This window comes from Gopherus evgoodei, chromosome 10, assembly GCF_007399415.2.
Source record: "Gopherus evgoodei ecotype Sinaloan lineage chromosome 10, rGopEvg1_v1.p, whole genome shotgun sequence".
Taxonomy (NCBI): Eukaryota; Metazoa; Chordata; order Testudines; family Testudinidae; genus Gopherus; species Gopherus evgoodei.
In genome coordinates, this window is record NC_044331.1 from 29,390,858 (window position 1) to 29,411,431 (window position 20,574).

The window sequence follows — 20,574 nt, forward strand, 5'->3', positions numbered from 1 at the left end:
TAGGCAGAGGGACCAGAGGGCTCTGTGTACTGCCCACACCTGCAGACACCGTCCCCGCAGCATCCATTGGCCACGGTACCCAGCCTATAGGAGCTGCAGAGCTGATGTTTGGGGCAGGGACAATGTGCAGAGCCCCTATGGCCACCCCTGCACCTAGAAGCCAGACATACCAGCTGCTCTGAGTAGCCACCAGAGCCAGAGCAGGAAGGGGACCTTAGCCCCGCTGCACAGCCAACTGGACATTTAGTGGCCCGGTCAGTGGTGCTGATCAGAGCCGCCAGGGTCCCTTTTCAACTGGGTGTCCTGGTTGAAAACCAGACACCTGGCAACCTCTATGTATCATGATCCTTTGGGGCCATCTCGTGTGGAGAGGCCTCCATCTTAGCACTCATTCTAGGAGTGTACCTTGCACTGCTTCTTCATGATTGCACAATGTGGTGGCTGAAAGGGGTACAGCTCTCTGGGCTTTCCCCTCAGTGCCACCACAAAGACAGGGCAGAATTTAAATTAAGACAATACAACACAACATCAACTGTAGAAACTTCCCTGCTGATGCTTTTAAATACAGAAGTATAACTAATTGCAGCACGCGGCCGGAGTTAAAGCCAGGACTGAAGCCTTGCATAAACCAATGGTTAACCCCATTTCACCAATCAGGTGTCAGCAGCTGGTTTAGCTGACCTGGTGTTGACCTAAGTTTAGCTGTATGGGTAGGCAAGGTCAACTATGCCTCTCCTTACACCTGTTCAGCTAAAGCAGTGATGAAATGATGCTATTTCTCAGCCCAGAGAAGGCATGAAGAGTCATGTGTCTATTCCTGGGTCAGGAGAAAAGGAATCCTTGCACTCTTGCAACACTCCTGGACCATAATGGGAGTTCCCTCCCCCACAAGAAAAGGCCAAGGAAGGACTGAAGAATTCAGTCTTCTGCTCTTTCAAGATGGAGATTTTGCCATTGTGCATTCAACTGGAGGAGTTTTATGGCTCTGCATGTAGTGATTATCCATATAGAAGGATTAAAATGTGAGAGAGGGGAGTTGTCCAAATCAGTCCTTGTGACAGATTCCCCTGTTCTGGAGAACAGTATTGATATAGAGAGTGACTTTCTGTGATGTATGTGGTGAGTATGTTTGTAATTCATTACCTGGGCAAACAGATAAGAAGCAAGAAGTTATAGCTCAGAAAAATAAACCACACTATTCTATGGCCAGCATACTGCATCTATGACCAATATATCGCACTAAACTGTGGCCAATATATTGCATTCTCTTTCTGGAGGTATAGTACCTCTGAAAGTTCTTAAGAGTCTCAAATCAATGACAGCTTAAGGCACATACACTTCAAGCAGTGAAAGTTTGGGAAAATGTCACACCTATTTAAATAATCAAACAATCGTTCCTTACAGTATTTTACAGGGCTAAGCCATGGAAGTTCAGAAATGAAAAGATTATGAGTTAAGCTTCAGCTAAATGAGGGCAGTTCCTCTTATATCCAAGTACCACTAACAACTAGAGCCTGTCAATACTTTTTTAAATTCTTAGATTCCTAAATTGCTTTATGCAAGACTTCCAACAAAATTACAATTTCACACACAGTAAATAAAAAGGGGGAGATTGAAACAAGTGTGATTTTCATTATAACAGACTTGCACGGATATACATATTTTTGCTGAAAATTACTTTATCCGTCTCACCAGGTGATACTGTAGATAAGCAACCTTTAGCAGTAGGACAGCTCCCATATATATAAAAGCAAGACTAATGTGATTAAAAATATGTGAACCACAGATTTTTTCCAGCAATGACAACCTCTTCCAAGTTCTGCACTTCGAGAAGTGGTATAGAAATAGAGGCGCCCTGCACTAAGCCAGCTTGCTGGGACCCTCCCTCGCTGAAATGAAATCTTACTTCCTGCCTCTACCATACAGCAGGTTGATTTGTATTCCATGTCAGTAGGCCCACATGTTCACCTTCAAAGGAGTCACAATTTACCATCTCTGGGCTTTTACAAAAATCAATAATATTCCACCTCCTCTTCAAAGTTAACAGCAGCAACAACACATCTTTTAAAAATATTTGTTCTTAGAAATGGTCAGCCAAGACTCATTCCCTAATTGCACCATAATTTTTTTCAAATGCAAGTTGTAGTGGGGAACAATGGGAAGGAAGAGGACTTCAGTTAAAATATAACTGACTTCAGTATGGAGGAAAGAAACAATTAGCCTTCCAAATGTGTTTCACGCACTTTAAGAATTCCATTCCCTGAACGTGTATTTCAGCATATTCTCCTACTCCACTTCCATTTAAAAACAGGCCTTTTATAAATTAAGGCCCCAATCTTCCAGTTCAGACTATGTAGCATTTCAGTAGGTCTTCTCAGGTACCTAAGTTCTACTCAACATGAGGGGTGCAGAATTGCAACCCAAGAAGAAATTGGTGCATTTGAAAATGTATCACTGTATTTATTATTAATTATTATTATTATTATTAATTATTATTATTATTATTCAGGAGATTTTTATAATCCAATCTAGTCACTAGCTAGTAGATGAATTTCCCTATACTAAGTAAGGAATGTTTGTGAGTCTCAATTTACAGTGCTGCACAGACACAAATCATTAGTTAAAACATTATTAAACATCAATATGAAACAATTTCTCTCTCTCCATGTGCTAGACATTTTTGGATAAGGAGGGAGAAAAATTTAAATCAATCTTTGGCTCAGAGACACTAGCCTCCCGAAGTGGCAAAGAGAATCCTTATGACATTCTAAGAAAAATCTTAGGAATTTTTTTCCTGTTTGGATTATGGAAAGCAATGCTATCCATCAACTGCACAGTGCTGAACCTGGGATTAAGTAAAACATAGCCAAGTAGCTAATTAGTAGGTTCATTCCAGGGGATTTACCTAGAGAGTATAAAAGATCTCTAAATGGAAGACATGCACAAAACAGGCAACACTGTGGCTACACTGACTTCAGGTTTTAAAGGGGTAGAGTGTGAAAGTAAAAATACCTCTTTGCATTAATGACTATTATAGATAGCTCCATTGGAACCTGCCACTGCGATTCAAAAGCCTGATGCAGAGAGAGAAATTCCTACAGACATTAACCAAAAGAGAGGGTCACAGTATCGAGTAAAGTAGATTTAGCTACTAAAAAGGCATCTATTCAAGTTAATCTGGCTGTGGCAAAATGTGTTACTTCAACTACTAAGTGCTGCATTATGTTGAAGAAGGGGGCAGTTGAAGAAACAGGAAGCACAGCTAGTAAGAAAAAAAACGAATTAAATCATCCACATACATTCTCTTCCCTGGATTGTGAGTTTCTCAGGGCAGGGTCCATCTCTTTGCTGCATGTTTTGCAGTGCTACCGCAATCCAAGTGAAAGGAATAATACAGGGCTCTCTATAGCTGAGACCAGCCAGAATGAGGGGCCTGAGGTAAAGATTTAAAAGAAATACTAAAAGAGGAAAATGGATGGATCAACAAACTCTTCTTAACATCCTCCACTTTCAAAGTTCAGGGTGACAGTTTCTGCTACACTCAGAGGTGCACCACAGAAATCACAGCCCAGTGGGAAGGGGGACAGTGATAACTTTAAGTCTCCTTTGCTCCCTTGTAATCCAGAGCTGCTCCAAAATCTGGAACATAATGGGCCAACAGCACTGTTTAGAAACTCCATAGTGGTGCAGTCCAAACCCTGACACACCACCTACACCAGATCGTATGAACGGTACCTCAGAAGCAGCCTGCCGGCTGTCTTCCACAACCTCTATAACCTGAGAAATCCTCCTGCAGCCAGACATAAGGCTTTTTAGGCCTCTCCAGTCCTTTTACCCAGGAGTCAGCAGGGAGGGTCTTAACCTGAGAGTGCACATATTTCTCTGTGCTTGAGTTCTCTTTGTTCCACTGATGTCTTCACCGCCTTTTTTACAAAGTTAATAAAGCATAACATGAACTAGCCTCCTCTCAGCCCACAAAGAAATATTTGAAGACTACATTTCTATATACACCATAAATATTTATACAGTGATAATCACAGATCTCGCCTGAGGGGGGCCCAACCATTGCTTACACGAAGATGAATAAATAAATAATTTCAACCTCAAAGTTCAAAAAAAAATGTCTCTAGAAGAGAGGGGTTCTAACCCCTCTCACCTCCGGACCATCTTCCTACTAAGGATGGCAAACCACTAGTAAGTTGCTGATGCTTTTATATCCCAGGGTGTTCAGTTCTAGTCCCAGCTGGGCAAATTCCTAGCACAGTTATCCTCCGCTATTGCCCACCCCAGCTGCTGAAGATGTCCATAGAAAGAGCATGCATTATGACTATCCAGAGAATCTCAAGTAGGATGTGTAAGAATCATGGGCAAGATGCTAATCTGATGTAAAATTGTTTAGCCTCATTTATTTAAGTGGAGTGACACTCTGTTTAGACCAGTTGAGGACATAGCCCCCAAACGTAAGAAAGCAGAAGAGAAGATACAGAAGTTAAAAATAGTCCCCTCTGGTTGTACTAACTAAGGAGGTAACTGGGAAATATTGGTGTTAGGCTTTATCATCAGTAACGTACACCTACTGTTGATGAAGAGAGGAAGGTCAACAGGGTTTAAGGACAGTTAAAACCTGTTGATATTTCCTGGGTTAAAGATGTTTCCCTTTCCAAAATGCAGTACATATAATAACTATAAAATGGATTTAATTTCTTACCTTCTGCAAAAGGTTCCCACTCATAAAATCGACCCATAAATGGTTTGTTGTTGTATGATGCACACTGTACCTCTCTGATATTTCTGCTGCTTTCAGGACACATCTATTACAATAAAGAACAGGGGTGTTGTGTTATATTTCCAGTGAGATCACTATCACTTTCTTCTTTTTAATTACTTTTAAAGATGTCCCAAGCTCAGATCCAAAAAGCTACATTACAGGGGGCATCTTTTCTGCAACATAGGTTAGGAATTAGAAGCACAATAGAGGAATTGTGGCTGTCCTGTGCAGTCAAATCTGTTCTCTTGCCAGGAGGGGGACCTCACCAGCAAAAGTCATTAGTGAATATGCCTCTGAGCAATCATCATGTGGATTGCCTGGCCCTTTCCATATTCCATAGACAGAAGCAGGTAGTGAACACATTGGGGCTAAGCGTGCCAATTGCCTCAGCTACTTTGTGCAGCATGTGGAATAGCACTACTGCAGTGACTTATGTACTTGCTCACCAAAAGGCATGCAAGAGATTCTGCTACAGGGGATCATTAGTATGGCTTGGTAGGATCAGGTCTCACGTAGAGCTGAGTGAATATTGCTGGGGGGGGGTTGATTAATTGGCAGTTCCGAATTTAAAAAAAGTCAGGTCCAACTGAATCCAAAAATTGAAAAACAAAATGACTGAATGAAAAACAAACAACAAACAATTTGGTTTAGTTCGCCACACACCATCCAAGTGCCCCCAAAATTTGGGGCCAAAACTATTTCACAAATTCATGTCAAATCTGTGAATAATTTTGGGTTAACCAAAAAATGGATTTTTTTTTTGGCAAATAAGCTATTTGTCAGAAAAATTTCACGCAGCTCTGGCCCAATGTTGATATTACAGTGATGAGCACCACAGAAATGTAAGATCAAGAAACAAATAGTACATTCATGCCATGGTCATAACTAAAATTGTAATTACTATTTACAATAACATTAAAATCTGAAGTATCCAAGGAAAGAAAACAATCATGAGCTTTGTGGAGTTATTGAGGTAACAGTTGTCCAAAATAAGCAACTTTGTTACTGACCTGTCACTTTTTCAATCAAATGATATTTCAAGGGAAATACAATAAACCAAATGTAGTCATTTCCCTTTCACAATAACTTTGTATTATTCTATTTACTGGGCTCAGATTCAACACAGTCGAAACTCAAACACTTGCATGAAATGTTAAAAGCTGGCCACAGTTATTTCTTAGCATATATTTAAAACTCATTCCATCTTACGGTATGTTTATTTTTAATACCTATCTACACACAATTCTATTATTTCCATTACTGGTATTTCAACTTGTGTCTTAGTCCCAGTTGCAATATTCTTGAAACTAAACAACAACAATGTCCAAGACAAAAATGCATGTAGGTGTACATACAAAGACTATGGGATGTCACACAGAACCAGACGAGCATGTCAAGTTTCTCTGCTGAGAAGCCATAGATTTCAAAAGAATGGGCCCAGAATTCTACAAAAGCAGTAAGTACCATTGATTAACTAATTCATCTGTATCTATTTTATTTTGAAAAAAAAGCAGTGAGAAGAGAGATATCGCTGAAATTCTGTGTTAGTTTTCATATATTTATGTCAGGTGAAGGAGCAGAAGACAGCGTACCAGAAGTTTCACATAGGAGCTGGCTGGTCATTATCCACCCTCTGTCTGCAGAGATGTATCTGTTTGGCTGATGGAGGCATCGAAGCCAAAGTCTCTCCCAGTTGGCAGTACATGTGGCTACATCCACATGTCACAAATTGTTCTTTTAAATGTCGCTGTTTTTTTTTAAATTATTATTTTGACACTCATCTTCTGACAGTCTGAGCTTTTGTATTTGCTTGTTCTTCCTTCTGCAGTCTTGAGCTAATGCTCTTGCCTATCTGTACTGTATTTCCGGCACATAAATCATTTCCTGTACACCCTGACCCTACTAACTGCAGACCATACATGAGTAAAAAGATAAAAATATTCACTGCTGGGTTCCCAAAAAGTAGTCTTCTTTTTTTTTTATCACTGGATTTTCTATTTCAAATTTATGGAAGAGTCACCCAGGGGAAATGGTGAAAATCCCAGCTCTTGAGTCATTAAAAGTTGGACAGGACAAAGCTAGGAAAATACATTGTTCAAAATAATCCTGCACTAGCTGAGCAATGCACTGCCTTAATGAGGTCTTGGCTACGTCTAAAAGTTATAGTGTGATGGTAGGAACAAGCCCATTTGCTAGTCTGTCTCTTTTAAATCATTGTGAACTATCATATGTACATACGAGTTGGTAAGAGACAACAGGTCTGAAATGATTCTTTGCTTTTTTTTGGGGGGGGAGATTTATTTCTTTATATAGATTAAGGTCATAAGCATTTATAACACACTCTGCTGATGTGCTAATAATAATCAATAATACATACTGCTTAGGTCTATAATAGTCTGTTAACACTTATGACTCATTTAACCTTTATAAACCATTTATATATGAATATATTATAAATAATATAAAACACGACCCATACAATATTTTTGTGCAGCCTGCCTGAAAAACAGATCTTTTAAATGTTCTGATGGAGGGACTGAAAGTTGTGTAAGCTCTCTGTGTCCTCTTAAGCCCAGTCGTAGCCTTTGCGGTATGCTACAGTATGTCACTACAAAAACTAAAAGCAAACAAAAAAATGAATCATGCTGCTACAAAACCAAGTGCAAGATTTTGCAGGTGCCACAAAACCCGGTCAATTCCCTTGGTTTATTCCTTTTTATTCCCATCAGAGGCTATAGTCCGTTTTTAAGCTTCCCATTCCCTACCCCCATTTATCACACACCCTTATTATTTCCTCAAGAAAAGCTTTAAGGAGAGACTCCAAGGAAGAGGTCCCATTCACCATTGCTGCAGCTTTTAGTTTCTTACAAAATTCCCCAGCAACTCTTATGTATCTAGTAGTTTTTAATCACACCTCTCACCATGATATCAGAGTATCTGCTAATGATAGATGCCCTATACTTGCTGATCCTTCCAATAAAGCTATGCAGGGGTGGTTCTAGCTTTTTTGCCGCTCCAAGCATGGCAGGCAGGCTGCCTTCGGTGGCTTGCCTGTGGGAGGTCCCCGGTCCCGCGGCTTCGGCGTACCCGCCACCGAATTGCTGCCAAATCTGTGGGACTGATGGACCTCCCTCAGGCAAGCCACCGAAGGCAGCCTGACTGCCGCCCTCGCAGGGAATGGCAGGGCACCCCCTGTGGCTTGCCGCTCCAGGCACGCGCTTGGAGCGCTGGTGCCTGGAGCCACCACTGATGCTACACATAGGTTCATTGCAAATGTGTTGCTTGAAATATATTTTAAAAGCATGTTTCAGGAGGAAGGATGGTCTTGGAATGGGACTCAGGAGACCTGGGTTCATGTCTGACCTCTGCCACAGACTTCTCATGGGACTTTGGGCAAGGTACTTAATCTCCTTGTGTCTTTGCAGTGAAGTTCCCCATTTATCATTATTATTGGTTTAATAGTAACTCCTTCCTAAATATGGATGCTATGAGTAGGGATTGGGGACAATTTTCAAAATGCAATTTTTTATCAAAATCGCAACTTTTGATTTTAAAACAGATCCAGAATTTCAAGCATTTTTTTTCAAAACTGACATCTTGTATTTTGGTCAGCAACAGAGCTGGTAAGAAATATTGTATGAAAAAATAGGGTGACATTTTTGAGAAAGTTTTTGTAGAAAACACACACATACACTCTTATCTTAACCAGCTCCAATTGTGAAGACACACATTTAGGACCAGAGCTCATGTGAAGCAATATTTATCTACACCTACTAAGCTAAGATTTCAGGTACAACTGCAATAGGGCCCATAGAAATTAACTAGATAAATCAATCTCATATTGGTAGAATGTTTAACTTTCTAACATGTTGAAGGAAAACAAAAACTAGAACCCACAATTGTGTACGTTTTTTAAGTCATCTCCTTTTCATAATACACTTGAAGAGAAAGAAAGTGTCAAGGCAACGACAAATTATTTTACTCAACTATCAGGCTAGATAGCTTAAAGTGTTACAAATTTTCTATAAAGGTTGATTTTCAAAAATTTCACTGCCTCAACCTGATATATTCATAACAAATACCTTTTCAGCAAACAGTACTCGCCCATCAGTGAGAAACAGCAGAAACAGGATGATAACCTGCCACTTCAAGTCCTGAACCTTCATGCAATGGTAAAAGTTACAACTCAATATACAGGATTTTATCTACGTAGCTAGAGTACCACTAAGCTGCAGCTAAGAACCACAATCCCATTAACACGAGACTATAACCCTCAGTGTTTTTGCCCAGCCAGCAAGTGATGAAAAGGACAGCAACACTACAGAAACTGAGGCTCAGAGAGTGTAAGGACAAAAATTTCAAAACAAGACACCAATTTTTGTTGCCCAAATTTGGGTAACTAAGGCCTGATTTCCAGAAGCATGGAATCCCTGAAGCTGTCTGAAATAGAGCAATCAAAATCAACAGACACTTCTGAATGTTTTACCCTATTTCTGCCTCAATTTCCTCATCTGCACAATGTGAAGATTAAAGGTTACCTAGTTCAGGAAAACACTTTGAGATCTAGGATTGTGATGCACTTTATTATATATGTCACTTATTGTTAGTGTTGTCTCAAAATCAGCATCAATGGGGAGCAGATATCACATGTAACATTTAAAAAATGAATCTCCTCATTTATTCCTCACCTTTCAAAAATATTTGAAAGGAAGGGGTTTTTAAATTTTTCTTGAAATCTTAATCCGTTTAAATAGCTTTTGGCTAAATACAGAAAATTACTATCACTTTCCCAAACTGGACACATGCCTGCAATTAGAAAAACTGTTCCAAAGCTGCACTAGGATAATTCACTTTTGGAAATGCATAAAGGGCTTGTTCTAACTCAAACCACCTCTAAAAGCAATTAAACCGTTCACTAAGATTTTGGCACTGTTTTGTTTGTCTGGCCTACAGTCACTGGCAAAATCTTTTTCTTAGTCCTTACAGTCCTACTGGATTTCCTGGGCTCAAGTACGGTTCACTGATTAATACTTTCCAGGGTGGATAAAAATCAATTATTTAAATTTAAAGCAGAGTTTTGAGGAGAAAAACCTATCTAAAGATAGTTTTAATTAAGATACATTATAGCTCAAAGATATCTCATAATGGAATATGGGTTATAAATTCTAATTCTATAGTATGAGACAATATATTCAGGAAATGTTTAAGAAAAGTTTTGAAAATGAATTCCAATAGGTCATGGATTACGGGCCCAATCTTATGGTGTTCCAGGGGCTTCTGTATAGATTATTTAGGTTAACCTTTCTATCTACTCAATGGGACTCAGTGCTCAGCCTAGAAGATACCATCCAAGATGCTTAGTTTTGCAGTTCTCAAACTGTGGATTTGTGTCTCCAGAGATAACATGTTTGATAATGGCAAATATGTATTTAATTAAATAAATAAATAATATCTAGAAGTGAGAAACAACAGACCTCAACCCTATTGTCCCTCTGCAGATTTGTGTACAGAGTCAATCCCTTACCTCTCTCTAAAAGTGCAAAGTTTCAAAAAGTTCAATCAATAGTTGATTGTTGGGGGCGGAATAGATCTGGACAAGGAGAAGAAGTCTGGAGATAAATGTGAGAAGGGAGGGACAGGCAGTAAAAACAAAAGTGCAACTGTTTGAGCAGCATATTCCAGAAGTCTTGAGGTCTTTCTGAGTGTAGCCTTCATTGATTTGAGATCTACCATACCATTCTCTCACTAAAAGGGAAAACCTATAATGGCAGTAGTCCATAAAAGAGACCCAGTTTGGGAATATTTTAATGAAGTTCCTCTACCTGTGGGTAAGACAGGCATGCATGCAAAATGCAAACAGTGCAACAAAGAAATGCAAGGAGGAGGAAGCTGCATCAAAGATGATGAAAGAAACATGTCTGAACATGCAAGATCTTCAGGTTGGTAACAACCAACAAGAATGTACTTTTATGTAAGAAATCCATGATTAAATCAAGTCTTCCTGACTAGTGATTTAAATCATGATTTAAATCAAATCTATCCTGATACTTTTAGTGTATATAAATAAATAAATAAATGGGGAAAAATTCACCTCAGCTTTAAAACCTTTGTTACAGTGAGCTCCTAGCCTTTCATGAAAATGGTTTAGAAGGGATTTTCTAAAAGTGATAGCCAAAAACAGTCTTCCATGTATTTCCAGAAAGTAAATGCTTCATAATAAAGTGAAATCATGCAGGTGTCTATCTAGACTTTCTTTGTTTAGAGGCCCATTTAATTTCTTCTACAGTCCTATCTATTCTTACTGACATTTGATCATTCTTAAAAGGAAACAAAAGGGAATTTCTGAAACAATAATTCAGCATCTTATTTCTTTTAAAAAAGCAATGTGCTATCAAAAGCAGAATTCCCTTCCTATGTTTATATGAGTCTCTCCAGCTCTTTACATTATCACCCACTGTAATCCAGGGTCATATTTGGCTATCAGACTGATGTTCAGCCAAACTCTGCCCCAAAATGCATGTGCATGAGTCTCACTGAAGTCAATGGAAATCACATGCCAGTATCTGAGAGTTCTTGAGGCCACAAGCTTTTTCTTCTTGTATGTCCAAAGCACATGCACAGCAACGTAATTATATACTATAAAGTAAATATGTAACAGCATTTCTTCTGCCTAGCATGTAGCATGTATCAGAATTCAGTGATACAGATGGCTGAAAAATAAACTAATTTCATTAAATTGGTTTTGTTTAGAAGGTTTGAAACAAACCCTTTTTAATGTTTAGTTTTGTATTTTTTTAATTTAAAATATTTTCTTGTTTTTGTTTACAAAAACAGGTTTATGGTAACTGACATTTTTGTTGTAAACGTTATTCTATATTTTCAGAAAACATTTTGATTAAAAAATGTAATGTAAAGCAAAACAATTGACAATGTTCCAGTTATAAAAGGGCCATTATTAAATGGAAAAAAAAATTAGAAAAATTTTGATCAACTCTAGTTACAGACCATGACCATAGATAGTAAACCATGAACATATGGGTTGGCAAGAAGTGAAAATTACTAGCTGTGAGTAGTGCTGTATCTTGGCATATTTAGAAGGAATTAAGCACTTGAACTGACTAAATCACAGCCCTGCCTGAAGCACTGAGGTTGCAGCTATATGTCCGCTGCAGTACTTTTCTATTCCTGGTTATGGTTATCTACACAAAATAATTAAGGAATGATGTTCTTTGAAACAAGAGTTTGAGTAGAGTCTGAGGCAGCAGGTAATGCAAAGAGATGTTCACTTCTTTATAGCTAAATAGCTGGTTTCAGGCCTATGCTGTGTCACAGAAGAAAGCAACCTTGGTGGTCTAATTCATGTTTCCTGGATAGGCTTGTGTCCATATCACAAAATCACCATACTTCTGCCAAAATTCAGAACAGCTGGAAGTACCTGCTCGGGGAAGGTTCATTAAGAGGCTATATTTCAGATCCATACTGAGTTGCACTAATGCAGAGCTAGGGGAAGATAGTGCATGCAGGCAGGCAGGCACTGATAAGCTATTTTAGATACTTATATGAACACCATCACTGTAGTACCTGAGCACCTCATACTCTGATAAAACACTCCTGTGAGGTAAGGAAGTGCTATTACCCCCTTTTTACAGATGAGGAACTAAGGTACAGAGAGACTAAGCGACTTGCTCAAGGTCTCACAGGATGTTTGTGATAGAACAGGCATTGAACCCCTGTTCTAACCATTGGACAATCCCTCCTCACTATGGGTCTTATTCAAAGCCCATGGGAGCCTTTCCATTTAACTCAATGGGCTTTGGATTAGACTTTATGTGAGGTCCTAAATTCCTGTATTCATTCCTTGCTTTCATGAATACTTATGTTCTTCTACAAACGTTTAAAAAATGAGCTTTGACAATTTACACTCACTAGGTATGTTGTAACAGTTTAAAATATTTCTCCAGTAAATCACACAAATGACAATAACTGTGTCCTTGAATAAGCAAATGTTTGCCCTTATGTTTTTGGTTTTTTTTAAAGAGAGAGCATACTTTTCACAGTATATTTATTGCTTTTCAAAGTATATTTAATACACTAGATTCCTTGACCTGGTTCTGACTTCACATGAAAGCTTTTAATTTCCTTTCAATTCACTTAAAGAACAGTTTCCAAATAAAACCTACTCAATTTATTAAATGTATTTAAATACATTTTATCCACACATAAAATACCCATGATCTACTAACTCTATTTCAGTCAATGACAGACAAGAAAAAATTCGAAAAAAGAAAGATAGGAATTAACATTTTAGCTACATGCCTTCTACACAGATTGAAACTCTGGCATGCTTAGCATGCTTTCCAAATACATATCATAAACTTTTAACATGCTCACACATCATCAGCCTCTTTCTCATTCAGTCTGCAAATCAAAGTCACTGACAGGGCAAACATAAATAATTAGACCTTTTCACTTCAATCAACTCAATGTCATGCCAAGCATTTCCATATATAATTCCCATTTGAGCAACGCTGACAGTGTTTCCACTATGTCTTTCAGCAATCTATTGCCGAGCCTAACCTCTCCCTGTTCAAGCCATTTTCCTAAGATACAATCTGAACTTCATGGTAGATGGAAAAGAACAGTTACTTTATCAAGTTATCTAGTCTAATTCTTTCCAATTTTAGCTGTAGGCCATTTTTTCTCCCTTTTTTAAACCACTTTCAGATAACTTAAATAATCTTTTCTTGACAGTGTTTCTTTGAAGGGGTTCGAACAGTATAATGCAATAGCTCTCAATCTCCATTTTTCCCAGAATGCAAAAAAATGAAACTTCTTCAGGCTGTCTTTGTATGTTGAATTCCCAATAGTTACACCATTCTGGAGATGGGCCCTTTGAATTTCTTCAAATATTTATGCTCTTTGGGGCAGAAACTGCCATGTATTATACATTTGTGCAATGTCTAGCACAATCGAGCACTGGCCTGGTTTAATTACTAGACAGTACTCCAGTAATTCATAAGTATTCAACAGTAGTGGGTTTTTGCTCTTATATAATGTCAGGACTCTGATTCACACACAATATCTCATGAGCCATATTTTCTGAGTGGGCACTACATTTGAGCTTATAGACATGCAGAGCTTGCACGTTACAGCAGCTTCTATTTCTTTTTGATACTTAAGACAAATCAATTTGTGAGTGTATGTTTACCTGTTATAACTTTGTAAATAACTCTCATTTCATTTTCCTAGTTAATAATTCTTTAGTTTTTTACAGGATTGGCTACAAGTGTCTTTGATGCAAGATCTGAGGTACAACTGACCAGGTGTAAGTGACTGGTCCTTTGGCACTGGGAGTAACCTGAATATTGTTGTGACTTTTGGTGTAAGGGATCATCTATCACAAAGACAGGATTGCCTGCAGGGCCGGCCTTAGGATTTATGGTGCCCTAGGTGAGATTATTAAACTGGTGCCCCTGTGATGGATCTGCTCTTAGCAACACAAACATAAGCTTATAGTATTGGAAAACTTGCCACATTCACATTATTAAAACCAGTTTAACTTAATTAAGCACACTGTAATGCTGATGGACTAGCATTAAAGAAGCAGCACTATAGAAAAAATTCTGATATGACAGAATGATGCAAATAATATATATTTTTTAATTTACCAAAATTTTATTGGAAATTTATTTGAAGAGGTATTGAAACAAAGATTTGTTTTTAATTAAAAGCAATCTTTCTGGCTTTTTTGGCTGCAAAATCAGTAATAATGTCATCGTATGACAAAGACAAAGTCGTGTCTTGTTCGATCACAAGAATAGCAAGACCAGTCAAGCGTTCCTGACTCATTGTAGAGCGGAGATAGTTTTTAATGAGCTTTAGTTTTGAGAAACTCCGTTCTCCTGATGCTACTGTTACAGGAATTGTCAGTAGAATACGAGTGGCAATGTACACATTAGGATATATGTCAACAAGTTTGCGGGTATGAATAAACTGTACGATGTCCATCACCGATTTTGCATGTGGCAACACTGATGACAGTGTACTCAATTCTTCATACAGTTCAAGTCCATTTAAATCAAAACTATCACCGTGCTTCAGGAGGCTCTCTAGATTCTTGCACTTTGTCATTAGTTGCTCTTGTTTTCCTATTTTGTTGAATTTAGTTATGTCATACAAAAATCCAAACTGTTCATGGTGTACTTGCAAGGTATTAAACCTTTCATCAACAGCAGATACTGCTTTATCCATCACAACATTAAAAAATTCAACCTCAAATTTCTTTTCTGGATCGTCTATGGGCATGACCTGCTGTACAGATTCTTCACAAAGAAGTGTCTCTGGCCTTTTTAACTCATATTAACTATGTATTTACTTTACGAAAGTTGGAGAAAACATTGTGAAAACGTAAAACATTGGCTGCCCAACTTCTGGGCTGGCAAAAGTTATACTGACTCACAAGGAAAAAAAAAAGCAGGAGAATCTTAGTACAACATATGGTCACTCTATAACAGGGGTCGGCAACCTTTCAGAAGTGATGTGCCAAGTTCACTGTAATTTAAGGTTTCTCATGCCAGTGATACATTTTAATGTTTGTAGAAGGTTTCTCTCTATGTCTATATTATATAAATAAACTATTGTTATTATCTGAGGTCTTGGCCACCAGTCCTGCTCAGGCCACTGCCAGCTGAGTAAATGAAACCCCAAACTGGCAGCGGGCTGGTGGCTGGAACCCTAGACAAGGATCCCAGGCTCTGCTCAGCCCGCTGCTGGTCAGGGGTTCTGACCACCAACTCCTGCCAGCCAGGATCCCGGCCGCCAACCCCTCCTCAGCCCGCTACCAGCCTGGGATTCTGCTCACCCAGGCTGGCAGGAGGCAGAGTGGCGCTGGCGGCTGAGCTCCTGACTGGCAAGGGGCCGGCAGCCGGCACCCCGGAGTAGCAGTAGGCTGAGTGCTGCTGGCACCCCAGATTGGCAGCAGACTGAGCCACTCAACCCCCCACCGGCCCTGCTCAGCCCGCCACCAGCCCGCTCAGCCCGCCACCAGCCCACTCAGCCCGCTGCCGGCTGAGTGAATGGAACCCCAGGCTGACAGCAGGTTGAGTGGTTCAACTGGCCTGCTCAGCCCACTGCCAGCCTGGGATTCCTTGGGGGTCCCCAGGCCAGCAGCAGGTGCCGAGTGGGGCCGATGGCTGGTATTCCAGCTGGCAATAGGGCAGCAGCCAGAACCCCAGAGCAGTGATGGGCTGAGCCGCTCAGCCTGCTGCTGCATACCATCAAAAATCAGCTCACCTGCCACCTTTGACACATGTGCCGTAGGTTGCCGACCCCTGCTTTATACACTAGTAAGGAGATGAGCATATTACAGTTGTTGGAGGGCTCTTATCAGGAGTAACAGGCTATAGGAAAGTCAGTCAACATTTTTTATTTCTCTGATGAAAACTGGCCCACTCCCTGCCTCAAACCAAACCTGTCACTAATAATTGTCAACAACTTAATTTTCTGTTTTTGGCTAAGATATTGATTTTTTTTTAAAAAAAAATATTGAAATTGGATTCAGGATTGTTAGCAAGAATTTTTGGCAAACAAAGTTGTTAAATGACAATCTAAATGGCAACACAGTACTGCTTTCATGCTTGGCTCACCCCCAAAAGCTGCAGTAGAGGAGGAGATAGGTGGAAAACTGCAGGATCCCAAAATCCACCTCTTGGGGTGCAGAGTGGCAACAGCAGCAGCAAACCCTCAGGTCCAATCACACGCCAATGGGCACCAACACCAGCCTTATGGACCATGGTGAAGTTAGCACAGCATCTGATCTCAGGGACAGGGCACCCATGGAGCCACAGCAGCTCATCCTGCCCTGTGTAGCTCCCCCCGGATGAGATGGATAGCTGGCAGCTGCCAGCCTGGGGGAGAGGTGCTCTCCAGCTAGGGTGGCCAGATCCAGATGTCCTGATTTTATAGGGTCAGTCCCAATATTTGGGGCTTTGTCTTATATAGGCACCAATTACCCCCACCTAGAGTGACCACACAGAAAGTGTGTAAAATCAGGACAGGGATGGGTGGGGGTGGGGGGGTAAAAGGAGCCTATATAAGAAAAAGGCCCCAAAATTGGGACTGTCCCTATAAAATAGGGATATCTGCTCACCCTACCCCTATCCTGATTTTTCACACATCTGGCTAACCCCAGCCAAGCCCTGTGTGACATTCCAATCCTGGCTGCCTGCCGAGGAAGTGAGTTACTTTCACTTTCATTCCTCAGCAGGCAGGCAGCCAGCCAGCCCTCCCCCCACCTATCTCCCAGCACCTCACCCAACCCAGCCCTGATGGAGGGGAGGGAGGAGAGAGAGAGGGGTGCTCCTGGGGAGGAGGGAGAAAGGAGGGGGTGCTCCGTGGGGCAGGGGGGAGAAGAATGGATGTTATGGGAGACAACAAAGGATACTGGTTCCAGAGCCACAGAGCCTGCCTCACCTCACCTCAGCCGAGGGGAAAGAGTCACACTCACAGGTGAGCTCCTTCCCCAACCCCTACCCCCTCCCCTTCCCAGAGACCCCAGCAGCCAATCCCATTCCTCAGACTGTGCTGCATTCGGCTCTCTCTAGGACCCAGCAGCCCTGCTTCTACACTGTCTGGGCTGCCTGCAGAGTGGTGCCCTCAGGCAGTGTGAGGCCCTATGCGGCTGCCTATTCTGCCTATGCCTAAGGACGGCCCTGATTGCCTGTGTGGCAAAACAGACCAGAGTGCCCAAGGGGACTGTCTGTGACTCCATTTTAAGGCTGTTATAATGCTTGAAGAGTTCACACTTGATACTTGGTTTGTGAAATCTAAGTAAAAAACACACAACCAATTGGGGCTTATGCCCTGGTTTGTAACAGTTTGCCCTGAGGCTGGCACTCTCAGTTGTGAGCCACTCCAGACAGCCTGACAGCATCATCTAATTTATATGAATCCCCTGCTATTTGTCTTTTCTCCCAAGTATTCACAATCCTGCTCTCTTAATTTATGTTGGAATATTTTATATGGTATGGAAGTCAAACTAATTGATCAGCGATTTCCTGGGCTTTCCTTTTTAAAGATACTGGTACATATTGTGATGGGTTGGATCACAGAACCCTCCCTGGAAGTTGCCAGCCAAAGTGCCAAGACTACTTCTGCCTCTGCCTGACCTGCCAGCTCGGGGCCACCGCACCCTGTCCTGCTGAGCCAGACACTCCCGTCTGCTCCCACAAAGACCCAGGGTCTGAATTACTTTCCCCAAAGCTGCAGGTTTACCTGAAAGCAGCTAACACAAGTGTTCTTGTCTTTAACATTCAGATGCCCAGATCCCAATAGGGTCTAAACCCAAATAAATCCGTTCTACCCTGTATAAGGCTTATGCAGGGTAAATTCAAATGTTCACCCTTTATAACACTGATAGAGAGATATGCGTGGCTGTTTGCTCCCCCAGGTATTAATACATACCCTGGGACAATTAATAAGTAAAAAGTAATTTTATTAAATACAAAAAGTAGGATTTAAGTGGTTCCAAGTAGTAACGGACAGAACAAAGTAAGTCTCCAAGCAAAATAAAATAAAACACGCAAATCTATGTCTAATCAAACTGAATACAGATAACCTGATCCTCAAAGATGCTTCAGTAAGTTTTTTCCTCAGACTGGACACCTTCCAGGCCTGGGCACAAATCTTTCCCCTGGTACAGCTGCTTGTTCCAGTTCAGGTGGTAGCTAGGGGATTCTTCATGATGTCTCCCCCCCCACTTTGTTCTGTTCTGCCCATTTATATATCTTTTGCATAAGGTGGGAATCCTTTGTCCCTCTCTGGGTTCCCACCCCCTCCTTCTCAATGGAAAGACACCAGGTTGAAGATGGATTCAAGTTCAGGTGACATGATCACATGTCACTGCAAGACTTCATTGCCCACTTGCCAGCACACAGGTATACAGGAAGACTTACAGATAAAACACAGCCATCTGCAGACAATTGTCCTGGTTAATGGGAGTCATCAAGATTCCAAACCACCATTAATGGCCCACACTTGCATAATTGCAATAGGCTCTCAGAGTTATATTTCATATTTCTAGTTTCAGATACAAGAGTGATATATTTATACAAATAGGATGATTACACTTAGTAAATTATAAGCTTTGTAATGATACCTTAAAAGAGACTTTTTGCATGAAGAATATTCCAGTTACATTATATTCACTCATGAGCATAATTTTATAAAACCATATAGACTGCAACGTCACACATATAATATTTACCTTTCAAACCATCTGGTACCTCTCCAAATTCTTATACATTATTGAAACATATTTCTAGAGGTTCAGCAATTTCCTCTGCCAATACATCTAAAATCCTGGTGTGCATCTCATCTAGCCCTGCTGATTGAATATGTTCAGTTTTATCAGGTAACTCCTTTACCAATTCTGTGTTATTAACCTTTCTTCCTTTCTCCATCTGTCAACTGCATTAAGTTTTCTGCATTCCTTTCAGCTAAAATGCAATTAACAGAATATGCCTTTTGGATGTCTGAACACAATACAGGCAATGCCTATCTCCAGATTGGAGTTTGTCTCCAGCTTTTTAAGAGTGCAGCTCGAACCTTAAACCTTTTGTTTTACTATTGATTTCAGCTCTGCAGCACTGAAGAGTTCTCTGAATTCACTTCCAAAGCATCTGAAGTGTTACTTGAACCCAGGGCCGTCCTTAGCCATAGGCAGAACAGGCAGCCGCCTAGGGCACCACTAGGTCTGGGGGCACCGCTCTGCCGGGAGCCCGGACAGACATACCTGTCAGGGGAGATACCATGATCACGGGAAGCAGTGGAGCATGTAAGAGCAGGGCTGCTGGGTCCTAGAGAGAGCCAAATGCAGCACAGTCTGAGGGAGGGGATTGGCTGCTGAGGTCTCTAGGACGGGGTAGGGGAAGAAACTCACCTGTGAGTGTGATTCTTTCCCCCCGTGTGAAGTGAGGCAAGCTTGGTGGCTCTGGCACCAGTATCCTTTGTTGTCCACCATAACGTCCATTCTTCTCTCCTCTGCCCCACGGAGCACCCCCCTTTCTCCCTCCCCCACACAGAGCACCCCTCTCTCCCCCCTCCCCTCTGTCAGGATGAGGTGCTGGGAGGGGGTTGTCTGGCTGCCTGCTGAGCAATGAAAGTGAAAGCAACTCACTTCCTCGGCAGGCAGCCAGGATTGGAATGGTTGCACAGGGCTGGGCTGGGGATAGCCAGATAGCATGTGTGAAAAATCAGAACAGGGAGTTGGGGTAGGGTGAGCAGATGTCCCACTTTTATAGGGACAGCCCCAGTTTTGGGGCCTCTTTCTTATAGCGGTTCCTATTCCCCCCCCCACCCCTGTCCTGATTTTTCACATTTGCTGTCTGGTCACCCTAAATGAGGGTAACTGGTGCCTGTATAAGACAAAGCCCCAAATATCGGGACTGGCCCTATAAAATCAGGACATCTGGATCTGGTCACCCTAGCTGGGGAGCGTGTCTCTCCCCAGGGCTGGTAGTGATCCATCTCATCCGGGGGGGAGCTGCACAGGGCAGGGTGAGCTGCCGTGGCTCCATGGGAGCCCCATCCCTGAGATCAGATGCTGTGCTAACTTCACCATGGTCCATTGGCCTAGTGGTGGTGCCCATTGGCGTGCGATTGGACCTGAGGGTTTGCTGCTGCTATTACCACTCTGCACCCCAAGAGGTGGATTTTGGGGTCCTGCAGTTTTCCACCTATCTCCTCCTCTACTGCAGCTGTTGGACCAGCAGGCTGGGGGGTGAGCCAAGCATGAAAGCAGTGCTGTG

At 41.3% G+C, this 20,574-nt stretch overlaps 1 protein-coding gene across 1 annotated transcript in view; it reads right to left on the reverse strand.

Moving 5' to 3' along the window:
• THSD4 (thrombospondin type 1 domain containing 4) overlaps positions 1-20,574 on the reverse strand; it is a 658,049-nt gene that overhangs the window by 519,719 nt on the left and 117,756 nt on the right. Inside the window, exon 6 of the mRNA XM_030578300.1 lies at positions 4,709-4,811. Within this exon, the coding sequence (XP_030434160.1) occupies positions 4,709-4,811 (103 nt within the window). The remainder of the gene's footprint in view (positions 1-4,708; positions 4,812-20,574) is intronic.